The following is a 19,742-nucleotide window of genomic DNA, read 5'->3' on the forward strand; positions in this document are numbered from 1 at the left end:
CACATGGAACATTTTCTAGGATAGATCATATGTTAGGTCACAGAAAATGTCTCAACAAATTTGAGATATAAGTTATATAAAGTATCTTTTACAACCACAATATTATGAAACTAGAAGCTAATAACAGGACGAAAGCTGGAAAATTCACAAATGTGATGTGTGCAAATTAAAAACACACTCCTGAACATACAATGGATGAAGAAAGAGAAATTTAAAAAAAAAATCTTGAGACAAGTGAAAATAGAAACACAACATATCAAAACTTATAGGATGCAGCAAAAGGAGTTCTAAGAGGGAATTTTATAGTGATAAATGCATACATCAGGAAAAGAGAAATATCTCAAATGAACAACCTAACTTTACACCTCAAGGAACTGGAAAAAGTAGTACAGACTAAGCCCAAAGTTAGTAGAAAGAAGGAAATAATAAAGACTATAAGACAAATAAATAAAATAGAGAATAGAAAGACAATGGGAAGGATTGACAAAACTAAGAATTGATTCTTTGAAGAGATAAGCAAAATTATATACTTTTAGCTAGATTAACTGAAATAAAAAGAGGGTGCAAATAAATAAAATTATTTAAAAAGAGGAGACATTACAACTGATACCTCAGAAATACAAAGGATCATAAGAGACTACTGTGAAAAATTATACACCAACAAATTGGATAACCTAGAAAAAATGAATAAATTTCTAGAAACACACAAGACTCAAGAAATAGAAAATCTGAATAGACCAGTAACAAGTAAGGAGATTAAATCAAGAATCAAAACTCCCCCAACAAATAAAAGCCTGGGACCAGATGGTTTCACTGGTGCATACTACCAAACATTAAAACCAAACATTTTAAGAAGCATTAGTACCAATCTTTCTCAAACTCTTCCAAAAAAATTGAAAAGGAGGGAAAACTCCCAAACTCATTTTACAAGGCAAGCTTTAACCTGATACCAAAACCAGAGAAGGATACTACAAGAAAAGAAAACTGTAAGCCAATATCCCTGATGAATGTAGATCAAAAGTTCTCAACAAAATACTGGCAAACTAAATTGAACAACACCTTAAAAGGATCATATTCCATGATCAAATGGGATTCATCCCTGGGATGCAACGATGGTTCAACATATGCAAGTCATAAAAGTTATGTATCACATTAATAAAATGAAAGATAAAAATCATATAATCATCTCAATAGATGCAGAAAAGCATTTGAAAAAATTCAACATCCATGCATGAGAAAAGCTGTCAACATACTGGGTATAGACGACACGTACCTCAACATAATAAAGGCCATATATGACAAGCCAGCAGCTAACATACTCAATGGTGAAAGGTTGAAAACTTTTTTTCTGGACATACAGATGGCCATCAGGTACATGAAAAAGTGCTCAATATCACCAATCATTAGTGAAGTGCAAATTAAAACCACAACAAAATATCACCTTACACCTGTTAGAATAGCTATCATCAAAAAGACAAGAATTAACTAGTGTTGGGAGGATATGGAGAATAGGGATCCCTTGTGCACTGTTGGTGGGAATGTGAATTGGTGCAGCTACTGTGGAAAACAGTATGGAGGCTACTCAAAGAATCAAAAATAGAACTACCATTTGATCCAGCAATTCCACTTCTGAGTATTTATCCAAAGGAAACAAAGACACTAACTCAAAAAGATATCTTCACCCCACGTTCATTGCAGCATTAGTTGCAATAGTGAACACATGGAAACAATCTTAAGTGTCTATTGAGTGATGGATGGATAAAGAAAATGTGGTATATACATATAGGGGAATACTATTCAGCCATAAAAAAGGAAATTCTGTTATTTGTGACAACATGGATGAACCTTGAGGGCTTTATGCTAAGTGAAATAAGTCAGTCAGAGAAAGACATGTATGATCTCACTTATATGTGGAAACTAAAAACGTTTGTTGATGGTTGGGACTTCCCTGGTGGTCCAGTAGTTGACTGCACGCTTCCAATGCAGGGGGCATGGGTTCGATCCCTGGTAGGGGAGCTAAGATCTCACATGCCCTGTGGCATGGCCACAAGATTTAAAAAAAAAAAAAGACAAAGAGGAGGTTGATGGTCGCCAGGTGTGGGAGATGTGGGACATGGGTAAGTGTGGTGAAAGAGTACAAACTTCCAGTTATTAGGTTAATAAGTTCAGGGGATGTAATGTACAGCATAGTAACTATAGTTGACAATACTGTATTGTATATTTGAAAATTGCTCACCACAAAAAAAACAAAAATTCTCACCATAAAAAACAAAAATCATAACTATGTGAGGTGATATATGTATATATAAATAAGTAAAATCATCACTTTGTACACCTTAAACTTACACAATGTTGTATGTCAATTATATCTCAATAAAGCTGGGAAAAATTAAACGATATAAACTTACAATTACATATATTAAAAACAGAAGGTTGTAAATACTAATTATTTTGCCACATTGTACTGTTATCTATACTTTTTAGTCTGTTTACGTCTGTTTTATCTGATGGAAATAGCATATAATGGTGTGTTGTTGAGCATTGCTTCTCAACTCCAGTTTATTTATTTTCTATATTTGATGAGTTATGGTAATGGCCAACTACTGCTAACGCTACAGCTAGGTCCCTATTACCCAACTTATTATTAGAATTATTAGTATTGGGCTTCCCTGGTGACGCAGTGGTTGAGAATCTGCCTGCCAACGCAGGGGACGCGGGTTCGAGCCCTGGTCTGGGAGGATCCCACGTGCCGCAGAGCAACTGGGCCCGTGAGCCACAATTACTGAGCCTGCGCGTCTGGAGCCTGTGCTCCGCAACAGGAGAGGCCGCCATAGTGAGGGGCCCGCGCACCGCAATGAAGAGTGGCCCCCGCTTGCCACAACTAGAGAAAGCCCTGGCACAGAAACAAAGACCCAACACAGCCATACATACATACATACATACATACATAAAAAGAATGTAAGCAGACAAGAATAGCATTAAAAAAATAAAAAATTAAAAAAATTAAAAAAAAAAAAGAATTATTAGTATTATATTTATTTGCATTAACAAAGCTATAATTTATTGTTGTACGTTTTCCTGCCATCATTGAAGTCATTAGTAGCCACCAGTGATTATTGTTTATAATTTCCAAAGTATGTTTTTATCATATATCTTATGTTCTACAATATCATCAATCTAGGCTCAGCCTTCACTCCCTGTTATTGACACCTCACTGAGGTATATTTCATAAACATGCATTGTCTTACCCTTCAAAGCAAAACACCATTATAAGTCTATGTGTGAACTTCCTTTTTTCTCTGCGGTGTAAATGTCAATCGGTGTTTGTTGTTTAGCTATATTTTATACATTTTTAGGTATTCTCATTTTTTAAATCTTTGACATTTTTGCTAATTTTGTGTGCTCACCCTGCTTGCTGCTAGTAATAATGAATACATTAATTGAAGAAAGAGAAATACCAAGGGAAGCTTAATTAGACATGCTAAACAGATCCCATTTCATCTTTAAACCAGTAAGAGAAGGTTGAATTTCCACTTTCCAAAGGATTATACCTATTTCCCATTACTTTCTCACTCATTTTGTTAGCAACCTTTTTTCTGTTTTCACAGGGATTCATTTTTAGTCACTTTCATGATGAGATAGTATCTGAGATCCCATAAGAGCTTATTATATCTGACCTTAGTCTTCACAGATAGTCAGTATTGATTCTACTCAGCTGGACTGGTATTTTGTAGGTTTAGTCTACCGTTTTCATGTAACACATGAACTAACTAAAAATCAAAACCTTGGCTATATTGCTGAAGCTAGACCTGAAGGATACGAACTCCAAGGCTGCCCCCACACCCAAAATATAGATATATTTTTAAAAATAGGCTGGGATTGTCAGTTTTATTTTTAGGGATCAAGTTCAAACTTTCAAATGCTTTTGTTTTTAAAGAACATTTATTAAATATATTGTTTGTATATGTGTGAGAGACAGACAGTTGAATGGGGAAGGTGGTGGAGGGAGAGGGGAAGGAAGGGGACCAAGAGATAGAGACAGAGATGGGTGCGGGGAGAGAGGGAGAGAGAATGAGTGTGAATGAATGAATATGAATAAATTTAAGCTCCATATCTAAAAACAAAGCAGAAATTTATGTCTATTTGTCATTTTCTTAGTTTATCCTGATATAGCTCATATCCAGCCATCCCTCTATTTACACTGTAACTGTAGTGACATCTAACTCCTCTTTCCACACTCCCATCCTCCCCTACTCCACGACTTCTGTGTCTGTATCAGACTCAAGTAGAGTTGCCTATTTCCTTGTCCTTTGGGAAGGCACTCTACTTTTACCTCTGTATCCAGGGCCTAGAACAGTACATGCATCTTATATGTTCAGTGACTGCACGTATGAATGCTGAAGGGTGTTTAAACTTTTGTTTTAATGGTCCCACCACATTCAAGGAAATAAAGGTTAATCCCTTTTATACCTTGTATATTCAACTAATCATCACTTACTTAGGAAGAGGGAAAGGTTGAGTGAACTAGTTTCTCTAGGGCTGGTTACAGTTATCTTACGTGCAGCTTTTTTGTATAGCCATTTTAGTAGAGATCAGGGAGAAGACGAAGAGGCTTATAACTTGGTAGTAAGAGAAGTATTGTAGACTGTTTATGTGCACATTAGTGTCACTTGAAGCTTCAATGACAGAATTGCTAAAGGGGTAAAAATTACAGTGTGCTTACATTCTAAATAACTGCATAAAAACTGAAAAATGTCTGCTGACTTGAACAGCTGGGGTCAAAGCCAAGGCCCCCAACTCATAGGTGAAAAAGAAATAAGCAAATATTTAGAGAAGCAAAATGACAACAGCTAACTGTACTTATTTAACTTTAGGAGATTTTATTTAACTAATTTACATATTTCATGGTTTATAGTAGAAAACAGAAGTGGTCAGTTTGTATAGGAACTTAAATAAACAGTTACATTTCTGAGTGGGTAAACAGAACTCTACCTGATTCAATTATTCAGGCAAGAAGTTGGTCTAACAAATGTATCAAATACCATAATCAGCCAAGGTCAGACTTTCAAAGAAGTGACATTTAAAGGAAATGTTTACATAATAGTTACATCCTAGGACCTTGAGTAAGGACGACTTTTTCTGTTTGCTTGGTACAAATTCTAGAATATTGAATATGTCCCTCTCTAAATTCTTTCAACTTATTGATACCATAATTTAGAGATCAGTTCTTTTGATTTCAGATTTTATTCTCTGTTCAGGTAAAAATATCTGGGAAGGTATATCAGATTTTATTTGTCATTTAAATCTTAATGAGAGAAGCTCATAAGCTTCTGAAACAGCTGAAAACCTTTTTATAAAGAGAAAAATAGCAACATCAAGAAGATTCTGGGAGGACAGTATCATACTATCTATCAAAATTAAAAATGCATTTTATCCTTTGACTCAGCAATCCCTCTTTTGGGAAATTATTGAGGGAGAAAAGCAAGGTGCATAGCAGTGTATTTAGAATGCTATCTTTTATATAGGAAAGGGAAAAAGTAAAATAAGAAATGTAATTCTTTTATTTGCATAAAGAAACACTGGCAGGATATATGCGAAATTATTGAGTAGTTATGAGATTATGCAAAAGAGGTTGGGGGGACAGATACAGGGATTAGTGGATATAGGGATAGAGAGGAGAGAGAATTTTTTTCTTTTTTTTTTTTTTTTATAATTTTTTTTTTTTCGTTTATTTTTGGCTGTGTTAGGTCTTCGTTTCTGTGCGAGGGCTTTCTCTAGTTGTGGCGAGCGGGGGCCACTCTTCATCGTGGTGCGCGGGCCTCTCACTGTCGTGGCCTCTCTTTTTGCAGAACACAGGCTCCAGACGCGCAGGCTCAGTAGTTGTGGCTTACGGGCCCAGTTGCTCCGCGGCATGTGGGATCTTCCCAGACCAGGGCTTGCTCCGCGGCATGTGGGATCTTCCCAGACCAGGGCTCGAACCCGTGTCCCCTGCATTGGCAGGCAGATTCCCAACCACTGCGCCACCAGGGAAGCCCGAGAGAGAATTTTTTTAACCTTTATATACTTTTAAATTGTTTTGATTTTTTACATCATCTGACTGTATTACCTATTTTTAAGATGGCTTGACGAATAAATGACAAGGTGATTAAAATTAGCAAAAGAGGGAAATTCATCTCAAGTGGGGAAGCTTGAAACTTGGAACACAGGTTTTACCTATGTCACTGCAGAAAGCTGGCTCTGAAGAATTTCATTCACTAGTGGCCTTCAACCACTAATACAGGGGACTAATAACATGAAGGAATGTTTCTGACATTCTGGTCAAATGCCACTCAGTCATGTTCTGTATGTCTGTGTTTTCCTGTAGATGCCAGAGGAACAAGCATTCTGTGTTTTGGTGAAAATCATGTATGACTATGGTTTACGAGACCTCTACAAAAACAACTTTGAAGATCTTCACTGCAAATTCTATCAGTTGGAAAGACTAATGCAGGTAAATAAATATTAGGAACTTTTATCACTCAGGGATTTGTTGACTTACAGGGAAAGTCCAATAAAATTGAAAAATAATGGTTTATGAAAATCTAATGGAAAGTTACAGAAAAGGTAAATGGATTTGGTTTCTGACCAATATCTACAGTGGTCTTAATATCATAAAATATCTATTTAAGGGGCGGGTGGGTGGGGTGGGGGGGAAAAATATTTATTTAACTATTTGACCATTTATAAAAATAGTCTTCCATTTAAAATATTTAACTTTAATACACTTTGAAGTGCGAATATGGTGAATTAAGTCAGTAAAGAGATTTCCCAGTATTATTTGTAAATAAATGAAGATATTTACATAATAAAAACGGAAATACTTAAGATTTTTCTCAGTACTAATTACCACCAGTACCATATTTAGATCCACATGTAGAGAACACTTTAAAGAGACAGAAAGATATTGATGAAATTAAAAACCACCTACAATATTGTAGTGTAGGGACATGCTTTAAATTTTTTCCTCTGTAATTTCCAAATCTCAAACAATGTTGTTAACTATTTCATAATGTATGTGTGTAAATTATATGTATGAGAAATAGGTATTCTTTTACATATCTGTCATAAAAAGGATTGTGAGCAAGGACAAAATTATTGTCTAGTGCTGTTAAAGGAATTACTGAGTAGCTTTGAAATTCCACCTGAGGTTGTAAATCTTAAATTTGTAATGGGTCTATGCAACATGTTTATATGGCTTCCTCTATAAAAGGTATTGGGAATCCAAGAGAAATGTGAAGGAAATACATGAATGGATTGATTCCATATTGGGGAAAAGTAAAGTGGTTGGGGAGGAAGGTTACTGGGATGTGGCAGTAGAGGATACTGGTAAGAGCTTATTGACATGACCTGTCAGGAGATCAATAGGTGTCTAAGGGGGAAGTGAAGCCAACAGGAGACAAAGACTAGAACAGGGAAGTGGAAGGCAGAGAGTTGGCAGTGAGGTTAAGGACAGCTGTATTAGGAGAAGGGAATGTAGGAGGGTAGAAGACCTGAAATGTGAAGAAGAAATAAAGGGGGAGGAGGATGTCAAAAGAACTGTAAGCACAATGACAGATGGGCATTGAGGAGGAAAAAGACTGTGTAGAAGAATCTGGTAACTATGGACAGTAAAAGCAATGGGCTCCTTTTTTAGAGATTTAATTCTTCCAAGTAAATATTTGGGATTCTTCACATTTTTTATCTTTCGTTTACCTTTCATTTAAAAAAGTTCATATTTTTTCAAAGGTCAGTATTCTTAAGAGCTTTGAGAGTCAAATAAAAGTACCTGATAAATGAATGGCGTGTTCATGGTACTATGAAGAAACCCAAATACATTTTCTATTAGCACTTTTGTCTGTTAACTGAATGACCACTTCGATACCCCATTAAAAGTACCTGATGGGTACATTGGGGTGTTTTTCAAAGAGTATCTTGTGCGAAAAGTGGGTTTTTTTTATTTCTGTGGTCTGTTTATGAAAACAAAACTAAAGTGGGCTTTTATATATCTTTGCCTTTGTCTTTCAGTTATGGGAATAGCTATGCTAATGCTTTATACTTTGCCTTTCATGCTTTTGAAAAGCATTTACTTGTATAACTTGGGGAAAAAGAGCTAGCATAAAGGGTTTTTCTAGGAGACATCCAATTTTATACATTATATACTTGTACAATTTCTGTACTTTGTAATTTTTAATATGTTGAAGATAGATTGTTAAAAGTATGGTTATGTTTTGGGCTTCAGTACCATAATGTACTGAAGTAATATCATAGAACCCAGATGATGTTGATACTAAATGGTCTTCAAAGAAAAGATACATTTCTTTTCTGGCTAGTTAGGAGTTCAACCCTGAATGGAGTGCTGTGACTTGACAGTGGAGTCCTGATACTCACTAGACCACAGGTGTTCTGTCAGAGCAAGCATTTCCCAAGAAACAGGAACAGTCAAGTGAGCAAGAGTTGATTTTTGTTATTTGTTCATAGCACGTCTTTCTTGTTCTCTCTCTGTCATATGCCCAGTTCTCATCTCCTATCATCACTTCTATGTAGTTATATAAAAGTCAACAAATGCTGTAGTAAATTGAGAGTGATCATAGGAAGCTTGTCATAAATCGCAGTTGTGGCAGGAAATGAGGCATCTTCAGTGTTCCTCCCCCCACAATTTTCCACTTTGACTTTCAGGAGCAGTTACCGGACCTGCACGGCCATTTTTCTGATCTGAACCTGGAAGCTCATATGTATGCATCCCAGTGGTTTCTCACTCTTTTTACTGCCAAGTTCCCACTCTGCATGGTCTTCCACATCATTGACTTACTGCTTTGTGAGGTAGAGTGACTCCCATCTCTCATATTTAAGTCAAAATAGGAAATAGTTTCTACTTAACACGATTAACAATTTTCTTCATTTTCTTTTTTCCTTAAAAAAGAACATTAAGCCATAAATACTGACCCAAAAGTTCTATTTGAATTTTTAGTAAAGACTACTTTAACTGTAATTTTATTATTTGTGAGAAGTGAAAATGTTAGGCATATATAATTTCTACAAAGTAAAATGAGATAATTAAATTTGTATCATTAAATTCACAATAAGCCTATATCTGTGTAATTATGCATTACTAATACCAAGGACCTTTAAAGTTAAATAAGTGAAATTAGAATCAGGTGTTTTTAATGGTAATGTAATTATACTCCAAGAGTGAATATAAATGAAAATTTTATGGTAATTAAATTCTCAATTCATAAGATATCTCTTCCTGTGTGTTGTTTGAGACTCCTACCAGACAATTGAGAAGTGATAAACTAAAGCTTCTATATCATATAATTATACGTTTAGACAGTAGAATATTTCAAAAATTAGTTTGCAGAATTCCTTAGGTATCTATATTTGTTTCCTTTATTGTTTTTAGTTCCTTAGATGGCTGTATTTATTTACTTTACTCTTTTAAAGATGTAAGTAATATTACACACACATACATCGTATACTGCCCATCAGAATGTTTGTCTTCGTGGTGATGAAAAAGTTGCTGGATAAGAAGAACTTTTTTATTAGGAATATAAATGTATATAAAAATATAACTGTCTTAATGTAAAAAGCTGGAGTAATCAAAAGTATAAGCTTAATATAATCTAGACAGTTTTATATTACAGTATTACTTTTTTAACACAAAGTTTCTTCTTTCTTAGAAGAAAAGTCTAACCATTTTAATCACCCCAGGAACTAGAAATTTCATTATAAAAATAAGGTTTAAAAAGATAAAACGTATAAGCTATATAAAGCATAACTGTTACTTTTCAGCCTACTTACTGCAGTAACCATCTGATATGCAAGCACAGCTGGGTTTTGCTCTTCAAAGGTTCTAGCTGGCAGAAGCACAACATATGAAGGGTGCAGAGCATTTTGTAAACATGTAAGATTTTAAAACATTTGTAACATATTTTGATAAAGAAGAGTTGAGTGACTCGCTGAGAGACACAGAATAAGTTCCCGAATTCTGAATATTGTAACAGCCAGAGTACCTGACTGATGACGCATTAATTCTATTTGTCTTACTTACAAATTAGTTCCTAAAATGCCTATTTAAATTAAACCTAAAGGAAGAATGCAAAATTAGAAGCTAAAACCTTATTCAAAGTTAAAATGGTGTGATCACAGTATGCACAAAGCAAATTGGACGTTTGTACTAAAAACTCTACTTTGCCTGATTATCCAAATGGGTGTGGTGAACAGTTCTGACTCCTCTAATTTAGTTTAATATTCTTTGAAAGTAAAACCAAATTCATTGAGCTCTGTAATCTTAAAACAAGGTGATACTAAAAGTTAGTTTTGATAAATATTTGTAGGTCTTACTTATTGCACACTGAGCTGAGTTTAGTATTTCATGGTATTTATAAAAATAGGAAAAAGTGGGGGCATGACACTTTAACAGTTTTATCTTTATATATAGTAAGAGCTTGCAAATACTTAATATCATTGCTTCATGTTTTTTGCTGATATTATCTAACTTTAGAGTAGATTGGTTCGGTGTTGTTCATTATAGAAAAGAGAATGAAATTAATATGCTTAATCATACCAGTTAAATTGGATTTCTTGGTCACTTTTGGTAAAGTAGTAACACTGGTATAGTGACTTTGTAAAATTGTCTCTACCTGAATGGTGCCATACCTGACATTGGAGCACTGTCCATGGGTCTTCTGGAACCCAGATTCATAATTCCTCAGGAAATTTCATCTTGAAGATATTTGAATTTCTAATATCAGTTGCTAAAACAATTAGCAACATTTATGGTAGGGAAAAGAAAAGTAAATTTATAAGCCTTCTCATCAGTTGTCAGCTGCGATTCATAATCACAATGTTTGAAAGATCTTAATGCTCATTAAAATTAATAAGAGCATCATAGATGCTACTTTTTCTTCCCTTAAACCTGTACTCTGCAACTGTTTAAGGAAGTTGCATAGCTTTCCAAAACAGGGAGTAGGTTGTAATCACAGCATCATGGTAACCAAGGAAATAAATGATAACATCCCTCAACAAAGTAAATAGCCTTTCAAAATAAGTTTATTAGGAACAGTATTGTAGTGTGCTTCAGGATATTTGTTCTTTCCACTAAGTCATCTTTGTCAGAGGATTAATTTGCAAAGGAAATTTTTAGATAAACTTTTATTTCCTGCTTGTCTGTGTTTTCTCTTTGCCCGTTTCCTCCTTGTGGTTAATAAAATATTTATATCAAGGCTATTCTTTCATATGTGATAAAATATTCCAAAAGAAGAAATGGAAACATAGTCTTAAATAGAATCATCCATAGGTATTTGTTTTCATCATATTTTCTCTTTTTAAAGAAAACAATTTAAATCTCGATGGTTATGAATTAATATTGAGTTACAAATGGAAGGCTTGGAAATTCTTAGATGGAAAAGTGTTGATTTTTCAAAGTTCATTATTCTGACAAAAACAATGTATTGGCCTGCAGAGTATTTTGCGCAAAGATCCTATTGCAAAATGAGAAAGTCATTGAGCTTGAAATTTTACTCTTAGAAAGTATATCCTCATTTCATGTTTTCCTAAGTTAAATGTTTTTAAGGATTTCTTCATTCATTCTGAGGTTAAGAATATGAAGTTAATTAAGTAGCAGAAAAGGGAAGAATTTTAGTAGACTTTGGCAATGCAGTTGGAATCAAAAACTAGTTATCGGTAGTTTTATTTAAAATATTTACTTAAAGCTGAATATGCGGTGACTTGGGTTAATTCTTTTGTTTGGTGAAGATGGATTGCAACAGGATTTGAAACTAGAGTTGAAAATACATTTTCTTATATTGAGATGAATGGAACTCTGTAAATTGACATTTAGCCCAAAATTGAAACGAAAAAAAATCTTTTTAAAGAGCAAAGCCTCCTATGTTTATTATCTGTCTCTGTTTATATGGAGGGATAAGAAGAGGGCTAAAAGTATTAATTACAGTGTAAATGCTATGCTGTTAATCCCCTAAGAATAAAACATTGGTTTTTTAAAGAACCTTTTATTTAAATATAACAGAATAAAAGAAAATATGCAAAAATTAGTGTAAAACATGCTGATTTTTAACAAAGCGAACATGCTAATGTAGCAAGTACCCAGATAAAAGAAAAAGAACATTATCTGCATTTCATAAGCCCTCCTGCCCTCAGTCCCTACTCCTCTAAAGAGTGACCACTATCCTGACTTTTAACACCTAGATTAGTGTTAATTGGCTTTGAACTTTATATAAATGGCATCATACAATATGAACTCTTTTTCATCTAGCTTCTTCACTCATCGTTATGTTTGTGAGACCCATCCATATAGTGCATCTAGGCATGGTTTATTTGTTCCATTTTGTGAATATGCTACAATTTATTTGTTCTTCCATTCTATTGTTGATGGGCGTTTGGGTCGTTTCCAGATTAGGGCTATTATGAATAGTGTTGCTATGAACATTCTTGAACTTGTCTTTTGGTAAATGTGTGTATGCATTTCAGTGGGTACACATCTAGGAGTGAAATTTCTGGGTTAGGGCATATGTAAGCTAGGGTTTTGTAGATGCTACCAAACAGCTTTCCAAAGTATTTTGAGCATTGCCTTTTGTGTTGTTTTTGTTCAGTAAAAGTCTTCCTTGTGATCAGGGGCAGATTTTTTTTTTTCTTTTTTTTTTTTTTTTTTTTTGTAGATGGCAGGTCCTAGATCAGATTAGTGTTCATGAACATGGAGCAAAATGAACCTCATTTGGTGATTGAAGTCATTCACTTAATCTCTGAAGTTGCGTACAGATGGGAACTAAGAGCTGGATCTAAGATCCAAATCACTTTTGTGCTTATATGAGGGCAGTTACCCTGATGTGGAAAATTCAGCAATGTATTCAGTTATAGAAGAAGCAACATAGAGACAGCTTAACATTGGCGTTAAGATATTTGGCTTTTTAGTTAACCCTTCCTGTATCACTTTCTTCACATTACTTTACCAATATATGTCTTAGTTTCTTTCTCTGTAAAATGAAGCTAACAATACCTAGCTCCTGGGTTTATTTTAAGGATTAAATGCAATTATGAATCTAAAGTGTCTAGCACTCTGTCTGCTACGTAGTAAATATTTACTTAATAATATTACCTTCCATTCTGCTCCATCCACCTGTATAGTCCTTTTAGTTGCTTCTCAATTTATTCAATTAACAACCGACTTTAGGGATTCTTAAGAGAGGGTTAACTAGCTGTTGGTTCTTTATTACCTTTCTAACCACCTTTGTTTTCCCCCCATTTGAGGCGCCTCTTTGCTAAAACCAAAAATTTAGCCATTGACCTTAATAGAAGTTTTATTCTATTTCTTATTGACTATAGTGATTCAAGTACTCCAAAAGTGTTTTTTCTTCCACCTTCTTTCAAAAGACATAAGGAAAACAGTGTTTCTTTTAGTCTTGACGAGATAACTGACAGCTGGTGTTTAAAGTTGACTCTTCCCAGATAGTTCAGGTTTTAGAGTATCAAATATATTCAGCTTTATATAGTAACTTGGTATTTCATGAAATTTAAGGAAATCATTGACCCTTCAATTGGAGTATATTTCCTGCCTCTCCTTTCTTCTTAGGGTGGTGAGAAAAAAAATGACAGTACTGGATATCCGATTAAATACCACCAAGTATAATCCCCCTTTCAATGCAGTTTTCTAAAGCTGTTATCTGAAGAATAGATTCATTGTATAATATCTTTACTCTTTACCCCTATTCTCCTCCCTCAAATAGTGATACATTGAATTTTTAATTGAGATATAGTTGACATATAACATTGTGTAAGCTTGTATCACAGTGTATCACAACATGTTAGTTTGATACATTTATGTATTGCACTATGATTACTACAGTAGCATTAACACCTTTATCAAGTAATACCTTGAATTTAAAGCACATCACAATGGGGTGATATAAGGAAGATTAAGAACATAAACATAAAATTTTCTGAAAACTTTAAGAATAGTAATTGGTCACAAGAGAGGAAAAAAATGCTTTGACTAACCAATAAATACTGTAGAGGCTATTTTAATGTTTTACTTATCAGTAGAAATCCTCAGGACTAGGAAAATTCTAAAATCTCATTTCTGGCTGCTAATATCTTTCCTACGTACTAGGGTCTTTATGGTTCTCACATCAGTTGTCTTACAGCTCTTTCTTGTGTTTTTGTTAATTTTGACATTACAGAAAGAGGCAGAAACCTCAAGTTAAAAAATGGCAGAATGACTATCTGTGCTTCGTGTGACTTTGAGAGGAATATTCATTCATTCATTTATTCAACAAACGTTTATTGAACTCCTACTAATGCTTGGCACCATTCAAGTTCAGGGATACAACAGTAAATAAAAAACAGATAAAACCCTTGCCCTCATTAAGTTTTTATCCTTGTGGAAAAGGCAGACAAGAAACAAATGACTAAGTAGAATATACAGTATATCAGAGGTGTTAAATGCTATGGAGAAAGATAAAGGAAAGAAGAGAAATGTGGCAGATCTTAACAGGGCCTTCTGACCATGGTAGAGAATTTAGGTTTTACTGGACTGAGATGGGAAACCACTAGACAGGTTGAGTATAGGAATGACATGCTCTGATATATGTTTTATCCTGAACTCCGGTTGCATTGTTGAAAAAAGATGTGGGGAGAATTTGAAGGGAGACGTGGGAGACCAGTTAGAGACAATTGAGGTAATCTGTGGTGTTTGGACCAAGCAGCGGCAGTGGAGGTGGTGAAAAGTGGTTGAACTCTGGACAGGTTTCAAAGGTAGAGAAAACAGGATGTGTTGATGGAACATCTGGGGTAAGTGTTATTGATTACATGTTTTCATTTAAGGTAGTAGTGAGAGGGAAGGATGGCTGGTTGTGTAGCTTCCATGCTTCAGGGAGCATCTTGGAGACAGATGACGCTGTGGAGTGAACGGGGAATGTTACTGTTATGTGCTTTGTTCTGGAAGCGCTTGGATTACAAATTCTCTGCAGTGTTTTTCCAGAGGCAGGTTTCGGTGCCCCTGGGAACATTTAAGGTCAATCTTTAAATAAGAAATATAGAGGGTGGAATAATTATGAAAGATGATCAATGGGGGAATAAGCATGTTAAACCTAGTACTTTAAAATACAACTACATATTTACTGCTAAAAATAGAAGTGGTATTTTGCTTCAATAATATCAGACTCACATTACTGCGAAGACTCACAAAGACTTTATATACCTTGAACCTGTTCAGTAACCCATAGTATTTAGTTGTTGAGTGCTTAGTTCTCATAATCAGAACAAAGATCACTGACTTAAAGTTGTGGGGTGACAGATTTTTTTCCAATAAAAATCTTTCAGTTCATCATAAATTGGAATAACTAAAGTTACTTTATAGTATTTTTGGTTGCAGAAACACTCATAGCAGTTAAACTGTATATACATGGACTGAACAAAATAACTAAACATAGTCTATTATTTTTATGATTAAATATTTAAAACATACCCACAGACATAGAAAACAAACTTATGGTTACCAAAGGAGAAAGGTGGCGGGGAGAGGGATAAATTAGGAGTTTGGGATTAACATGCACACACTACTATATATAAAATAGATAACAAACAAGGACCTACTGTATCACACAGGGAAGTCTACTCACTATTCTGTATTAACCTATATAGGAAAAGAAGCTGAAAAAGAATAGATATATGTATATGCATAACTGAATCACCTTGCTGTACACTTAAAACTAACACAACATTGTGAATCAACTATACTCCAATACAAAATAAAAATTTAAAAGAGAATAATAAAAAAATTAAACATACCAAAAAATCATAAAGACATACAATGAACTCCTGTGTCTACCTCTCTGGTTAAGAAATAAAACAATACCAACAACGTTAGCTTTGTATATTATTACCTCTTCCTGATCACACCTCCTGCTTTTTGCCTTCCTCAGAGGAACCATTCAGTGTTTATCATTCCCATGTATGTCTATACGTTTCCCATGTATGTCTATATGTATGCTATGTATATATGTATCTCTGAGCAATTTCCAATTGAACATATTTGGAAAATATTATTGTACTCACTGGTTTATCAAGTCCACTTCCAAAATATGTTTTGAAAGCAAAATGTGTCTACTCCTCAGTTTCATGTCCTCTTCAGTAACCTCCTAACTCATCTTACCACTTGACTTTCTTTTATCCCATTATTCTCCACAGCATCCAGAGAAATTTTCATAAAACCCAGATCAGGTCATGTAACTCCTCTGCTGAAAATGCTTCAGTGATTTCCCACTAAATAAAACTTAAATTGTTTCACTTGGTCTGTAATCTTACCCTTCCTTCCTCCACAGTGGTGTCCCTGGGTCAGTCTTCCCCTTACTCACTGTACTTCCAACACTGGCCTTCTTTTAGTTTCTGAAACACTTAAGATCTTTTCAGGTTGAAAATGTTTGTGTAGCCTTTCCCTTCTGCCTACAGTATATTCTTCATTCTAGCTGGCTCACTCCTTCAGGTCTAAGTTTAAATGTTTCTTCCTCTAAGAAGTTTTCCCTGATCACCCATTCTTAAGTAGTGCATCCTTTTACCTTCTCTGATAGCACCCTGTAGTTGGTGGTTATTTATTTATTTACTGTGTATTACTTTTCAAATACCTATTTCTTCTACTAGATTATACATTTCTGAAAAGAGAAGCCATGTCTGTCCTACTGTATACCTAGTCAACTTGTAGACACACAGGAAATATCTGTTGAAGGAAAGTAGGAATGAAGAATTAATGGACAAAATTATTTTTATTGTCCTCATGTAGACGTTTTTATGAAATCCTATGGGCCGAAAAATAACTGTGCCCTTGATTCTTAAGAGAAAAAAAATAAGTAAATATATTTAGGAATTCCTTCTCTTTTAGTTAAGAAATTTTAAGAAACAGAAATCCAGACATAGTAGCTCAAGTACAGTGGGGGTTTATTATAAATATAGAGGGAACCCAGGAAAAAATGAGCAAGTAGACCTCAGGAAGGACAGGTGCCACAGAAACTCCGTGCACTCATCTGTATTGATCTCTCGCTGTTTATGAATTGGATGTTCTCCCTTCTTTCATGACCTACATCTTTGTAGCTTTGTTTGTACAGGGCCTAAAATATCTCAGAAAAGTCTGCCATTACCTTTCAGCTCTAGGGTCAACAGCTCTTGGATCAACAGCTCTTGGCAAGCTCCTTATATTTTTAAGATAAAACTCTTGAGGGATAACCTAATTGGTCCTGCTCGTATTTTAAATAAGCCTGCATAGTCATGGGTCAAAGGTATGGGTCACCTTAGGCCAGTCGTCCATCTCTTGTCCAATATTCTGTGATAAGGGTTAACCTTGGGGGGAGTCACATGACCTACAGCCCACTCAACAGGAACTCTACATGGAAGCAGATTTTCGGAGAAGGCTCACTGGTGGATCTGGAAAAACAAAACATTTCTAGGTGCATATACTTCATGGATTGAAATTATTAGTGTTAACTGCTTTGAAATTTGGCATTTGATAAATATTTATTAAATACATATTTATTCTCAAAATTGTATTATCAATCTCAAAATTACATCTCAAAAATGTATTATCCAGCCATAGATATTTATTTAATTAGAATGAAGAGTAGCACAGTTTTAATATAGAGTATAATCTTAACAATTATGGCCCTCAGGGTTGAAGTGGTAGCAGTGTTCCAAATCATTTTCATGATATAGTTTTTCAAGTAGGGTTTTGAGTAAAGGCAACATGTAACTTCATTCTATGTAAATTATTTTAATAATTATCTGCAAAGCAATATAAAGTATTTGAATGCTTCCCATTGTCTGGAAATTGGATTGTGAAAGCATCTTCTAACTAATACTAGTTTAAAGACCTCCATTGCTATTATTCATATCAACAGTCTCTGATTTATAAATTATTTAGATTGTACAGTAGAGATGAAACTCTATCATACAGTGTCAGCTGGAAGTAGATTGGAAATGAGACCTTTTTTTGGAGAGTAGTTCCTTACCCTTACCATTCAGTTTTATTCATACCCAATTCTTGCTGATAAACTTTAAGGCTTCCCTTTTTAAGTCTCGAAGATTTGAGGACAGGATACTGGCAGGCTTTTCTGGGGAGTAATTCTGGGCCACACACTTACCTAAAAGTTTTACATCACTGTCCCACTTCTTCTTACCTTCTCCAAACAGACTGCTGCCCTTCATCTTCCTCATATAGTTGGCCAATTAGAAATAGTTTTTTTTGATAGTCTGATTATTCTTGTCCATTTCCATAGCAAATAGACCAGTGATCTTTGCCTCTCTTAAGAAATCCCCATTATCTACTCTCATTTAAAGATTGGAGTCTTATCGCTTCTCAACATCGGTTGAGGTCTCTCAGTCCAAGAATTTGTTTACCTTATATCTCAGTTGCTCCTTCTATGATCTAGCAGAATTTTCATCATGAAATGGCTTCTTCTGATGTTCCTGATATTCTTCTCTAGCTTCCCTTTTCAGGTACTTTACCATCAGCATCCATTGTTGGGCATTTTTAACCAAACAATGATTTGACCTTTACATTATTTACCCAGAGCAATCATATCTAGACATAAAATAACCAGCTACCACTACTAGAATTGCTGATTGCATTGGTTAAAAAAAGAGGCATAATGGAACATTCTGGTCTCCTGCTTTTTGGATTGTCTCACCAGGGTTTTCAGAAGCTCTTATTTTTTTAAAAGTCTACTTGACATTTTGCTTCTTGTCCATGTCCTAGTAATATAGCCCATTTTGCTCTTCTTTGTGAGGAATAATGCCAGAAAAATTTCCATAATTGAATAGAACAATTTCCTGCACGTTCCACTGGCTCATTGACCTATTGAGTTGCAGCTTGGGCTGTGTCACAGTCTGGTGGTTGTTTCTTACAGCATTTAGTAGTCATGGTCTAGTTGTTCTCCAACATCCCAATGAAGTAGGCACATACTACTTCTGACTAGTTCTCTTGTTTATGCTAATTGACAGATAGGCAAGAGACCATTTTGTTCATAAGAATCCTTAATACAGAGAAAAATTAGTGCATTCTTAGTATTCAGAATCTGTCTTCCTGTAAATCTATTGATAAGATTATTTGTTAATATTATTATATGACTCTTTGTAAAAAGATGAACGATAGATATCCGGCAGTACTGATAAAACCTCTAATTTAAATGCTCTTTTTTTCTATGCAATAGAATAAAGCACATTATTATCTAATTATCTATTAATTAATAAGTGTTCAACTTGAAATGTAAACAGCTTAAAATAAGTGACTGGGTTGAAGCTAATAGTGCTAAATAAACACATTCAGATACAATGAGTCAACCTTGAAATACATAAAATTATCAGGCTTCTGAAAAATAGGTCATCTTTAGAAGATATTACTTTGCCTACTCACCTATCTAGAAATATTATCCAGTTCTTGTCCCAGATATTATTTTTCCCCCAAAATCAGTTTAGTTTTTTTTGTCGTTGTTTATGTCTGACAGTGCACTGCATGGAAATTTTGCAAATATCCCTTGTTCTGTGAGAACCTTCTTGTTAATACTAGAAGAGCATGATGATACAGTGCAATACTGAAAGAAAAGAAGTCTCACTGTTAGCTGATTAGTTATAGGAATAGATATATAGATTAATGGATTAGAATTGAGAGTTCAGAAATATACATTTTTGGGTAATTGACTTTTGACAAGCGTGCCAAGACAATTCAA

The 19,742-nt window shown here is 34.6% G+C and overlaps 1 protein-coding gene across 7 annotated transcripts in view; it reads left to right on the forward strand.

Annotated features, from left to right (window-relative positions):
• The window catches only part of RABGAP1L (RAB GTPase activating protein 1 like), a 693,841-nt gene that overhangs the window by 457,692 nt on the left and 216,407 nt on the right, over positions 1-19,742 (forward strand). For all 7 annotated transcript variants that reach the window (XM_036844645.1, XM_036844610.1, XM_036844603.1 and 4 more), the window contains 2 exons: positions 6,365-6,490; positions 8,695-8,838. In XM_036844645.1, coding sequence (XP_036700540.1) covers positions 6,365-6,490; positions 8,695-8,838 — 270 coding nt within the window. The remainder of the gene's footprint in view (positions 1-6,364; positions 6,491-8,694; positions 8,839-19,742) is intronic.

This window comes from Balaenoptera musculus, chromosome 1 (assembly GCF_009873245.2).
Source record: "Balaenoptera musculus isolate JJ_BM4_2016_0621 chromosome 1, mBalMus1.pri.v3, whole genome shotgun sequence".
Classification (NCBI taxonomy): Eukaryota; Metazoa; Chordata; class Mammalia; order Artiodactyla; family Balaenopteridae; genus Balaenoptera; species Balaenoptera musculus.